The following is a 13,246-nucleotide window of genomic DNA, read 5'->3' on the forward strand; positions in this document are numbered from 1 at the left end:
CGTAAACAAATGTACGGGGTGGCCTTTGGCTGCCTCGTAATGGTCGTCTAGTTGGCGGTAGTTGCGAGACTATGGACCTGTGAGAGATACAGGTCGTAAGGCACAATCTGTAATCTTAGACTGATAAGAACAGACAGTGTAGACGAAGAACAGACAGTGTATTCTACCGCGTTGACTTCGCCATAACGTGATTCCCTCTTAATAAAACTTGTCTTCTCTAAATCTTAAACGGCCGATTGCCCTTGAGACTGCAGCCGGTAATAACGATTACTGAACAGCGTCCTACGCGAGCCAGGAGAGGCTAAGACGACGAGCCACGTCGAAGGCCTACTCCTCCGTAAGCAGAAGCTTGCTGGTGAATATCTCATCTATTGTATGATGTTTGTAAAAATTGTCCCGGTATTTCACATGTTATTACAAACAAAACCGCAACGTTGCACTACATTACAAAAGATGAAAAAAATGTATACCTCTTTCGCCGTATAACGGGAAGTAGGCCACCTTTCACATGAACTTGGTCGTTGAATATAAAGAATTCGATACGTCCCTACGTCCGCTCTTTTGTTCTTGTTTGTGTGTTACTTTACTTCTTATGTTAACTTTAACTCGTTATATGTATACCACCAAGTAGAATATTAAGGTCAGCTTCTCTTTCGTGCGTCTGTCGTAGACTCTACATTTTACAAGAGCCCCCTCCGGCGGGGGTTTTGCGAAGCATCGCAGTAAAGCAGGCGTGCGTAAAAAGTCCCGTTAGAGAATAACCCGAGTCCCGGGTAGACATTAACGATCTGCCGGTGTCCCCGGTAGAGTGGTTTTAGGAATTACAGTACCGTTCGACCTCTTCATTTACCAGGCAGACGTTTTGTTATTGATGTACCCTCGCTTTTTACTTCCCATGATTTTGGTCTCTCTATTATTTACGATAGCTAAATCTTACACCGCAATTCCTAGTAAATTTACTGACAATATAAACTTAAGGTTTAACCACCACTCTAGGTCTATTTAGTTCCTTCTGGAAAAAATAAAAATAAAATAACGTCACTGTAAGTTTACAGAAAATGCTACAAACAAATCATGACAGACTTGATACTGCATCCATACATCATGACATCCGTCCCCCACGGGTGTGTTAAAAGTCGAACCTTCGATGAAATTTCAGTTTTACTAGTCCAGATTGGACCGGTTAGACACCCGGGGTGCGTTTCAGTACTCCGGGGATGACACGACGTTCTGCAGCTGCCCCCATGCCCCCCACCGATCACTCTTGACGTCCCCGGCCTTGGTAAGCGTCGCCGCCCTTTGACACGCGAAGGTCTACTCCGATCGAGGCGCTCCACTTCCGGGGTGCGTAAGCATCCGGCTCCCTGTTCACCGTTACGGTATTATCTCTCCTACAAAAAACAAAAAATTTACGGTACGCTAGATGGGGTGTCACGTGTGTGAAAACGCTAGCTTGGCAGCTAGCGTCTAGCTGAATAACCCGTGGGGATCGAATTAACCCTATCATAATAGCTCTAAACCCTTTGAACCGTAATCTCTGATAGTCCCACGAAAACTGCGTACGACGTAAACTTTACATGAAAAAATTAATATAAATCTGATTTATAATCCACGACTTGCTTATTCGAACGTGTCCATTATTAGTCGTAGTCATTAAGAGGGTCAAGTTATATAGTGCGAATACGTTCAACTCGAACTAATATGGTATAGTGACACCGAGACATAATCTTTTAATACTTTAAACAAATTTTCGTAATTTGAATATTTTGCTCTCCCTCGGTGTGCAGTGGGGGGGGTAACGACAAAAAAACAATCTGTAGTAGGAGCTGGTACCAGTACGCTCGTTGGTCGCCCTACTGTTTCATCTACCGCCGGACACACAAGGGACGGCGGTCGAGCCCTTACACATCTTTCTCTAGACAGCGTTCGTGTGTTAGGTATTGTTGTTCGGTTTGTGACCTCGTCTCGTACTCTCTTGCTCCAGTTCCAAGTTTTTTGTCTCGGTCTGTAGTTTATGAATTTTGTTATTCCAAGAACACCGAATCAGCGTCGTTGAGTAACTACTGTGATCCCTGAAAGAGACGTAGTCCGTAGTCCAAATGACCTTTTGGACTCTTAGAGTCAGATCTTTCGGTTACTAAAGTAAATCAAAAAAGGGTAAGTAAGATCAAAATCGGATCGATCTAAGTGATAGTAAAAAAAAAAAAAAACTCCTATACTTTGTGGCCTCATCCAGTTGCATAGCGACACTTATTGTTTAGGTGTCTTTTAATAAGCAGGTAGTCCTATCATTAGCTAGAACTAGCTGGATCTGATATGGACATAAACGCGAGTAAAGTCTAATCTGGCGGGAGAGAGAGATCAGCTGCTGCTGACGAGTCGAAACTCAGCTCTGCATGATCACATGCAGCGGTAAGCGGACAAAACACACACTTCAGGTTAGAATATCACACGTAGCTATTTTAATTACCTCTCAAACTACCTAAACTAGTTATAGATATGTTTAGTTTTACTGTCGGGTCACTCATTACTGGATCCGCGAGCTGCATGATACTGGCATAATAGATTGCCCGATCGGGAAACCAGCAGGTGAGGCTTCATTGCCCGAGCTAAATACTAGATGGCCCCGGGCCATCGGGCAGTCCTTAATGTCGAGCCCTGTTGTCATCACTTCCTGTCAGTTATATTGTTTTTTGGTGCCCCTATGTCCTACCTGGCCATCAGTAGCAGGCTGAAAGCATTTACCCAGAGCTGTATACTTGAGTGAAGCTTGTCCGCAGTTCTCCTGAGAGCGATGAAGCATGAAAGGCTGACCCAGTCAGACTGCGGTTCACCTTACATGCCCTCAGTGATTAAACCCTGGCTAATCTAACATTCTGCCTCTGCCCATCCATTCCTCTCTCCGTGTAATACCCCCCCCCCGCCCTCCTCTCTCAGCTGTTGGCCACGTTTCTGATCCAGTTTGAGAGGTTACGCGGGGTCCAGTCCTCAGGGGTCCTCTTCATCTTCTGGTTCCTGTGTGTGCTATGTGCCATCGTGCCTTTCCGCTCCAAGATCCTCCAGGCCTCCAGCCAGGTGAGAACGGCTCTCAAATGTCTTTTACACACTGAAAAAAAATATTTTTTATGAAACGCATTATGTCAACAAATATCACATAATTGTATTTAGTTCACGTCCATCATCCTCTTCCCCATCCCCAATTATCTTGTCTTTGCTCTGGTGGTTCTCTTCCATTTCCTTCCTCCTCTGCCTCCTCAGTGCTCTTGACGTTTGAGACTACTTCATCTGTCAGCTCTGTCTCTCCCCTCCCCCTCCACGTTGTCTCAGGAGCTTACAGTGAGTGGATGTTTGGAGAGGGGTCAGCCCAGGGCATCACTAAGCGCAGAGGGAATAGTATGCCTGTTGTTCCTACCATACTTATCTCACCTCTAAGGCTGTTAGCTGCAGCACACTACAGACAAATCCCACAGGCGACAAGACAAGACAGGGGTACAACAACAACAACAACAACAACATTTCAAATATAATTCAGAAGCAGCGCCAAAACATTATTTTGTTGCAAACCATTGATCCAGGTAATTACTTGGCTAGGTGTTGGGCATTTTGGCAGAACTGTAAAGCTCCGAACTGCTGGAAATAAAACACTCCTCTAATCAGTGACCTATTAAACATTTCAGTACCACTTTCTATAATGCTGCATAATGAGTTATAATCTGTTATAGCGCTGTAAATTGACTGCATTAATATAGCTTCTCTCTAGCTTTAGCAACCACTCAACACAATACAACTCAAGCCAGCCTTCACCCACACTGAAAAAAATGAAATGTTGACTTAAATTGTATTATGTCAACAAATGACACATAATTAGGTGAGTTGAAAGCAATTATAAGAAGTTTAAATATTAGGTTAAACTTAATCAATGTATTATGTCAACAAATTAAACATAATTGTATTAGGTTAGTTGAAAGCAATAACATTAAAGGTCCCATGTCATGGCCATTTCTACTGATCATAATTCCATTGTTGAGGTCTATTAGAATAGATTTACATTGTTCAATGTTCCAAACTCACATTGGTTTCTCATACAGCATCTCTGTATAGTATGTGTATTCACTCTCTGTCCTACACGGCTTGTTGGAGCTCCTATCCCACCCCCTCCCTATGAGCCCACTGTGCTCTGATTGGTCAGCTCGCCCACTATGAGCCCACCACCGTTACAGCGGAACATCAGTGATTATGTGTTACAATGGCGTTTGTTAGCAACCAGAAAATGACACCAGTAATGACAAACAGATGAGAATGCTGCGTGGGGTCTGGGTGCCGTGTTGGCGGGACGTTGCAGGGCTCGCTGCTGCGAGGAGCGGACAGTGTGAGCTGGATTACTGGTGTCGTTTCCTGGTTGCTGCATGGGGTCTGCGACACAGCGAGCTGTGAGTTTGTGTGTGCTCAGGCTGAGTTCAGGATGAGAAATCCGCGGAGTAGCGTGGCTGAGAAAAGATATGGCTGAGTGTGTATGAGGAGCTCCACGGATTGGTCCATTTGGAACAATTGGTCCATTTGGTCGTCGTTACGTCACTTGGTACCAGGAAGAAAAAAATGGAAAAAGGAATTTCAAACGAGGCGTTCTGGGGCAGCATAGACAGGTCTTTTCTGTGTTAGAGTTTTTCTCGCTATAGGGTGTACTTTGAGGGTTTGTGACTCTGCAGACCGTTTACATGTAGAAAAAGCTACATAACACACAAGGGGACGGGTAATAACCGGAAAAGCATGAGGGACCTTTAAGTCTAAATAAAATGTAGGTTACATTTACTATTACTTATTCAAATAACTTGATATAATACATTTAAACGTTGTTGGTTTTCAGTGCATTCATTCACACACACATTCACACACTTGTGGAAGAGGCTTCCATACAAGCTGCCACCAGCTCATCAGGCTCAATAAACAATTAACAGATTATAATCTTTATGTATTCTCTCCTACACAACATAGCAGATATAACATATCACACGCTTGTTGTAAGTCAATATAAGTTGTAATTGTTTGCTTTAATGAAGTGGGAAAAACATATTTAATCTAAAATTGGAATTACAAATTATTTAAGTACTTGACACTTAAAGTCATATAACATAGCTTTAGAATGTGTAATGGTTATTGTATATAAAATGTTGGATTCAGGAAGACAAACATGGGGTAATATTTTCAAAAGGAAAGTCTTCAGCATACTCTTAAAAGTTTGGACACTGTCTGTCTCATGAAAATAGGAAATTGAGGTGAATTTCTGTTAGATCTAAGCTCTTTTTGGCATTCTTGATCATCTGTATTATGGAAATGTTTCTGGCTGTGTTAACTTGCACGTTATAATTGGATTACGCTCAATATTCAGAGTAAGAACCGATTAAGATGTGCACATTGGTTCATATTCATGTTTCTGTGTGCGAGATAATCTGATTTATGGAAAAGGCCACCTGCAATTGTTTTAGCATCAACATAACAGTAAAAAGTGTGAAATAAATATCCATTAGATCAGAAGTGTATTAAGAAATGCAAGTCAGCCTCATGAATGCACCACACACTGACGCTAATACCATGGGTTACTGTAAGATATTTGTTTATGAAAAAATAATATCCTGTGTGTGTGGGCAGAAAATCTTTTATATCAGTTAAGAGTAGACTCCACTTGTCCAGCCTGAATGTCTCAGTACAAAAAGGTGTGTTCAATTGCTGTCACTGAATTCCTTTTGTGCCACATGATGGATGGTATTCTTTTCCACTTCCTTTATGATAAAAAACACTTTCAACCATAATAAATACATTTCATTCATATTTAAAAGTCTTTACTTAGTGTGGCTGCTTTCAAAGTAACACCAACCCAGGACAGAGGTGTAAGCAGAGCCTGGAGCGCTCAGTGGGTCAGAGTGCGAGGCAGACAGGCGGTAAACCACGCAGCCATGTGTTCCAGGTCAGCCCAGGCTACAGCAGACCTATGCTATATTCACGTTGATCCAGAAAATTAGCCCATGAACAAATATGATTCGGTGATTTTACACTGTCTAACTAGGCCACCTATTTATAATCATGTTCGTCTGATTTAGCTGTTTGGAGAAAAAGTTTGTGGCTTCCCTTTGGGTCTTTCTGTCTTGGGAATATTGTGTGAACTCAAATCAATGGATGCAAGTTAAAAGTCTCAGGAATTCTAATGGTAGGTAGCGTTTGCTACAGGACAACCAGGTCAAAATGGTCTGTCTAACTCTTTAATTTATGATCAAATACCTGTAAAATTAGGTTTGTGGCTTTTCAGATTAGATGTTAGCATATTAGCAGGCTAAACTAAAGCGCTGGAATTACATCTGCTAAACATCAGCACTTACATTGCCATTGTGAGAAGGTTAGCATGCTAATAATTTAGCTGAAAGAGGCCCTATTATGCAATTTTTTCATTCTTAATGCCTTTTTTTGTCTGACTTGCGCTCTACGATTGGCATTGTGGGCCTGTAGGCTGGTCCACCAGTTAGATCCAGACTTACATATGTCAAGGTGGACTGCCATCACATTTTGTACAGGCTTTGATGGTTCCTTGAGAAAGAACTTGTCTTGTGCTTGTGGTGATCGTCTGGCGCAATAATGATGTTGCAACTGCGGTTTTGAATGAAATATTTTGAAGAATGTTGGGAATATCAATTTCCTCATAGGGTTTATCAAAACATCTTATCTTATCTTTTTTAACTTTTAATTTAGTGCCAGCATCAGGTCAACATTGTCCATCCAAAACTTGGAAAGAAGGCTCACTTTTGACTGAATACCCACAGAACAGTTTAATCAATATTAGCTGTACCTCGCATTTAGTTCAAATTGGCATGTTAGTGTGGTTTTTGTGAGAATGTTAGCAACTGACATTTTGCTCAAAGCAGTGGTTTGTCCTAGCACAGCCTCACATGATCTTTCCTTTAATTTCATATTTGCTATCATCTCATCTCTTTGTGTCTTTATTTTACATTTCAGAGCGAAGTCAAGGACAAGCTGCGATTCACTACGTTCTACTTCTACTTCGCCTTTGTGGTCTGTGAGCTGATCCTCTGCTGCTTCAATGAGAAACCTCCTCTCTTCTCCAATGTTGTCACAGACCCAGTGAGTTATGCATCCTTCTGAAGTGTCCACTCAGAGCCCATGGAGCATGTATGTATGTTACATGCAAGGACATCTTCAATTCCAGCTTGTATGTTCACGGTCCTGAGTGGCTTGAAGTCTGAGTGTGTGCCTCAGGGCCACTGTTTACTTGTTAAAGAAGGTCACACACTTATTCACACACAGAGAACACGCTTGTTGCTGGCTGCTCATAGAAGTATGTCAACTGTATCCTTGTTTACCCATGACTTGTTTTTCTGCACATTTTCCTATTTTTTTCAGAATCCCTGCCCTGAAGCCACAGCAGGTTTTCTCTCCACCATGACGTTCTGGTGGTTCACAAGGTGGGTTCACACTGGTGTCTGCCTCCCAATGCCTCACCCATAGACACATCATGTGTTGTACATATTGGGATTAATAATATATTGTATTTTTACATTTAAGTTTAAAATGTAACTTTCAATTAAGTCAAGTTACTTCAAGTCACTATAAAACAAACAACTAAAGGCTGCTGCTGCACTTAACACACTACTCACACAAAGTAACCTACTACTCCTTTTATTTAGCTAAACTATGCTACCAACCTAGTGGCTAAATTAGCGAGGCTAGGTTGCTAACTTGGATTATTTCTCGAAGTAGAGTAGGCCTACATGTTAGCAATGTTTTCTAGCTCCTTTTATCGTAAGCAAAGAAAATGTCTGTCATGTTGTTTGTTTTTGGTCAGTTTGATGTTCACAGAATTCTGTATTTCTCTAAGGGACATCTTTGAAATCAAAATCGCTTATCTCCGAATGATCTAGCTAGCTGTTTTTGTCACTTTAGTGCTGATCAATAATACAAGCTAGCAACCTAGCATAGTTAGCTGGCTAGGTAGCCTTGTTAAGCTAAATCAGTAAGGTGTTTCTTACTGTGTACAATCTACATTTAAACATCAGTAGGAGGTAGTTACATTTGTTAGCGCTTATTTTGCTGGCTGTTAGTCTGGGATCATGTAATTATTTTTGAAGGGCTGTAGTCAGGGGGGATTTAAAGGGTAAATATGTTATCCAGCCCAAGACCCAGGTCCATGCAGAGATCTATGGTGATGATGCATTATTGTGAACAACAATTTAAAGTTAAAATGATACGAGAAGAACTAGTGACGTTAGCTGTTAGAAGCTGGTTTTGCAGCGCAGCTACTTTTAATAGAGGTTGCATTGTGAATTGTGTCGCTTCAAGCTCTATTCAGTAATAATACATTTAAACGTAATCTAGTAAATGTACTTTTGGTCCAGAAGCTTTCAAGAAAAACAAAGGTGATCTCTGCAGACCAATATAAAATGGATATCAGGCAATTATTTTATTATAAAAATATATAATATGTATTTGCTCAAAGTTGATAATTACTGTTAACAAGGGACGTTGGTTTGTCTCACACCAACTGATGATAACTGACTAATTATTTTTGATTCCAACAACAAAAGAGATGTTGCTTCTTTCATCTTACTGAAGTGCAGCATCTTCTTTCTGTTTTTTCTGTAAGCCAGTCTCTCCTCTTACCGGAAAATGCATCAGGGCAATTTCCGGTGAAATCTGATCCACCAGTACATAATAATGATTAGCAAATCCAGGAAACTCAATTAAGGTTCTTTGTGGGGAGAATTCCAACTGAGTCAGTATCTTAGATTTTTGTTTTAGAATGACATGTTGCTCATGTAATGAAACACACAACAAGGTACATAAGAAAACACCCTGAAAATCGTTCAAAGGCAGAGAGACAGGTGGAGACTAACAAGCCTATACTGTGTCCTTCACATATAATTGTGATTGTTGAAGTGTTGAATGTTCCAGATTCAATTAAACGGCTCTCTCACTTCAATTCAATTAAAAAGCTTTATTGGCATGGCCATGAGGACATACATCCTTGCCAAAGCATTGTACAAATAATGCCATTTAAAACAATCATCCAAACATAATGAAAATCATTGTACCAGCCATCTACTGTATCAATGTTTTTCGAATTTGAGCAAATTCAACTACAGCATCCCCTAACACCAGTCCTATTTTTTAAACCCTTAAAGTGACAAAAACTGAACAGAAATCATATAGGCAATTATTAATTATTCTGCTGGATAAAACTGGTAATATATATATACATTTATATACATTCGATGCAGGGTTGTGGTATGATTTAAACAAAGACACTTCTGATTTACAAAAAAATGATAGACAGGTTTACATTTTGGGCATTGTGTAAGGTAGTGCTGGTCTGTCTCCACAGCAGTTCTGCCACACTGATGGCAGAGCTGCTCCTTTTTTGGCGGCCATGTTTTCTTATACCTGCCTGTTCCTATCACCATGTTGTGAATGCTCAGTCTGTACTTTGCTAACATGGCTCTCTCTGTCTCTCTCTCTCTAGTATGGCTATAAAGGGCTACAAAATGCCTCTGGAGACCAAAGACCTGTGGTCTCTGAACAAGCGCGACAGCTCCAAGGTGACGGTGCCCAAACTCCTCAACCAGTGGGAGGAGGAGCTGACAAAAGCCAAGAGGTATGTTTTAAAAGGGAAGAGAAGAAGAAGTTAATATTTGATAAAAACAGCTTTACTTTACTGTCAGTGTATTGAACATACAATATGTTTAATGCCAAAGAGACAGTACCGTAATTTTCGGACTATAAGCCGCGCCTTTTTTCCCATTTTTCGACGCTGCGGCTTATATAACGGTGCGGCTAATCTATGGATTTTTACAGCTAACGGCCACTAGGGGACCTCCTAAATCTATGGATTTTACAGGTTACAGTCCACCACCTTTAACTCTATGGGCTCTATGGCCGGTCCGCGCCCCCCACCTTTAAGCGGCGGGCTCCAGCAGGAAAAGCTGGAGGCCGGAAAAGAGTGAGACAGGTAGCGCGCAAAAGTAAAAGTGGAACCGAGAGTGGTACGAGAGACAGAACGAGAGCAAGACAGACAGACATTACGAGAGCGAGACAGTTTGTCCCCGTACCACTGGATGAAAACCACTGCTGTAGATCACTGCCGGTACGTGCGCTGGGAGCGCACCGTTAAAGTTTGAAAGTTGAAAAGTTTGTGTGTCTGAAACGCTATGTGATACAGTACAGTTTACACAGCACAGTACATGTTCTGTAGCTACTATTGCACCAAATGGTAACACTTGAATACGTTATGCAAATATGCAACTTGTTTGTTGAAATGTTAATAAATGGGAGCTTCCTCAAACAGCCATCTCTTTCCCGACAATCCCCTCTGTGCACGAACCCTTACATATGGTAATTAAACATTAAAACACCTGCGGCTTATAGTCCAGTGCGGCTTATATATGTACACATCATTCAATTTAGCTGCTGCGGCTTATATTCAGGTTCGCCTTATAGTCCGAAAATTACGGTAGTCTAAAGAGAGAGAGATCAGGTTTAAGAAGAAAGATCTGCCTAGTTTAAAAATACAATGTGACGCAATAATCACATTTATCCATTCACATTTTTTTTTAACCAAGGCTGTCCAATTGTAAGTCATGACTTTCGAGAGCTGTCATTTGGTTTTAAAAAAATGAAATGTATTTATTTCAGTTTTAGTTGTATTTAACTATCTTGGACACAGCTATGTTCCCTTTCACCTATCTGCATTCCTGCCATAATATACTTTCACTTTCTATGGTCATTTGTTTCTACTTGAAATATAAATCTCTAAAAAACAGATAAAACAGATTTCATAGTTTGATTAAAAAGTTAATTACCTAAAACAGTAGCTCCCGTAACAGGAGGAAATAGTACATTGGATGAGTTCTTCCCATGGTAACAAGGAAACGGTGTGGTTTACAGCTGTCTTTTGGAGGTCTATAGCACAGAAGAATATGACGTATTAGTCTTCGATCACACACTTTTATTACAGTAGGGTACATTATTTATTTTTATTTTTACAAAAATAAGGAATATAGAATTCTTTAAGACTTACACAAGATATCTGGTTTCTCCAGGATTATTCACTTGTGTTACATGGTATTTTGTTTTAATGCAGGAATCAGACACCAACCAGGTTACTTGAGTGTATATAAAGATCCTAAATGTAACTTAAATAATGTGGTTTTACACAAACTGCAAGGGAGTTCTTATTTCCTGTGTGAAAAGTTTAAAAAGTGCTGTTGTACAATATGTTCACCCTTTTTTGCACAAGTGAAACCATGAGAATGTCATTGAAACTCTAACAATAACATAGCTACATCTCATTTATGAAACCAATACCACTGTCTCTTTAAAAACATATTTTTCACAATGGAGTTGATAACAAAAGTATTTACAAAACAAAACTATTCACAACAAACAAGTAGTACTTACACATAAGAACAGAAAAAAACAACACACATGAATTCAAAAAGATAAAAAGGAAAGAAAAGAGTCAATAAGAGGACAGAAGAAAGTGTTTTGTGCTATTTTATCATTTTACATTGTTCATTTTACATTGTTACAATATTGGGGACTTCTGGATTTTGGGGATAGTCTGGCTCAGCTGGTGTTAAGAGGAAAAGGAGACCAGGTTTTATTAAAAGGGATTATTTTGCCTTTAAGGTTGAAGAAAGCGGTTCCAGGTTTTGCATGATCTGTTTAATTATTGAGCTCATGGTTGATGGATATTTTTATTTTTATGTTTTTCCATCTGATTAAAATGCTATATTAAATCTGTCTCCCATCTCTGTAAAACATGCTGCAGAACAAATAATTGTTCTAGTATGGGCAATATTTTATTCCACATTACAAGCCTGTTTGGTTACATACTTGAGAACCAAGTGAGTTGCTTAGTCATGATAACAGGACTTCAGCTCTACATCGATGAATGCATCAATAGGAAACACAATCTGCAAATATGTTTGAAAAAACGATTAATAGTTAGTGAAATATTTAAAGGTCCCATGTCATGGCAATTTCTACTGATCATAATTCCATTGTTGAGGTCAACTAGAATGGATTTACATTGTTCAATGTTCCAAACTCACATTGGTTTCTCATACAGCATCTCTGTATAGTATGTGTATTCACTCTCTGTCCTAAACGGCTTGTTGGACATCCTACTCTTCGACAAAGGATGGATCAATATCAAAAGTCAATGGTCATGATTCACTGGACATACATTTGAAACCTTTAATTGCTTCATGAAATAGTTGAAAAAAAGTATATATTTTTCCTAAAGAGGAATGCAAAGTACTGTAGGTCCAAGATAGTTGCTAATCTGTTTACCCACTCGCTATCCCAGACCGCCCTTTTGGAGCAGATTGTTGTTTTCAATTACTGCCCGGAAATTCAAGTATCTTGAGTGTGTGTGCTCAAGTGTGCGTAAGTGCATAAACATATTGTGTGTGTGTGCACGGTGCGACCACGGAGGGCAGGGCCCAGCTGGCTGAAGGTTGAAGTTCTTCTTGGAAGGAAATGAGGATCTTAAGGACATTCGGCGGCAACGACTTTAAATTACAGCCTATTCCAGATGAGCGACTGGACTCCAATCCAGTTTGTTCCACTGGAGTGAACAGCTATTCGTCTGCATCAAATATTCAAAGAATGGCCGCTGTATTCTGGCGAGATGACTACTTCAATCTTCCTTCCTCACAACTCATCAGCTGCTGATGAGTTGTGAGGAAGGAAGATTGAAGTAGTCATCTCGCCAGAATACAGCGGCCATTCTTTGAATATTTGATGCAGACGAATAGCTGTTCACTCCNTTTTCCTCCCCAGGAAAGTACCACCTCTCTAGCAGGGACTGAAAATAACTAAGTTCTAGTTCCAAATCTTTTTGGTGTGAACGCAAAATCCCAGGAACTATCGGAACTATTCCTGGGAAAAGTACTCCGGTGTGAAAGCGCCTATTGTAACACATAATCACTGATGTTCTGCTTTAACGGTGGTGGACTCATCAGAACAGAGTGGGCGAGCTGACCAATCAGAGCACAGTGGGCTCATAGGGAGGGGGGGGGCAGGAGCTCCAACAAGCCGTTTAGGACAGAGAGTGAATACACATACTATACAGAGATGCTGTATGAGAAACCAATGTGAGTTTGGAACATTGAACAATGTAAATCCATTCTAGTTGACCTCAACAATGGAATTATGATCAGTAGAAATGGCCATGTCATGG

General features: G+C 40.4%; 2 protein-coding genes across 3 annotated transcripts in view; one reads left to right on the plus strand and one right to left on the minus strand.

Moving 5' to 3' along the window:
* pds5b (PDS5 cohesin associated factor B) overlaps positions 1 to 13,246 on the minus strand; it is a 464,227-nt gene that overhangs the window by 411,596 nt on the left and 39,385 nt on the right. The gene's annotated exons all lie outside the window — the stretch shown is intronic.
* The window catches only part of LOC104959389 (canalicular multispecific organic anion transporter 2-like), a 71,741-nt gene that overhangs the window by 48,916 nt on the left and 9,579 nt on the right, over positions 1 to 13,246 (plus strand). The window contains exons 4-7 of the mRNA XM_010787275.1: positions 2,938 to 3,075; positions 7,003 to 7,128; positions 7,408 to 7,469; positions 9,524 to 9,655. Of these exons, the coding sequence (XP_010785577.1) occupies positions 2,938 to 3,075; positions 7,003 to 7,128; positions 7,408 to 7,469; positions 9,524 to 9,655 (458 nt within the window). The remainder of the gene's footprint in view (positions 1 to 2,937; positions 3,076 to 7,002; positions 7,129 to 7,407; positions 7,470 to 9,523; positions 9,656 to 13,246) is intronic.

This window comes from Notothenia coriiceps, unplaced genomic scaffold (assembly GCF_000735185.1).
Source record: "Notothenia coriiceps isolate Sejong01 unplaced genomic scaffold, NC01 NC01_scaffold00030215, whole genome shotgun sequence".
NCBI classification, from domain to species: domain Eukaryota; kingdom Metazoa; phylum Chordata; class Actinopteri; order Perciformes; family Nototheniidae; genus Notothenia; species Notothenia coriiceps.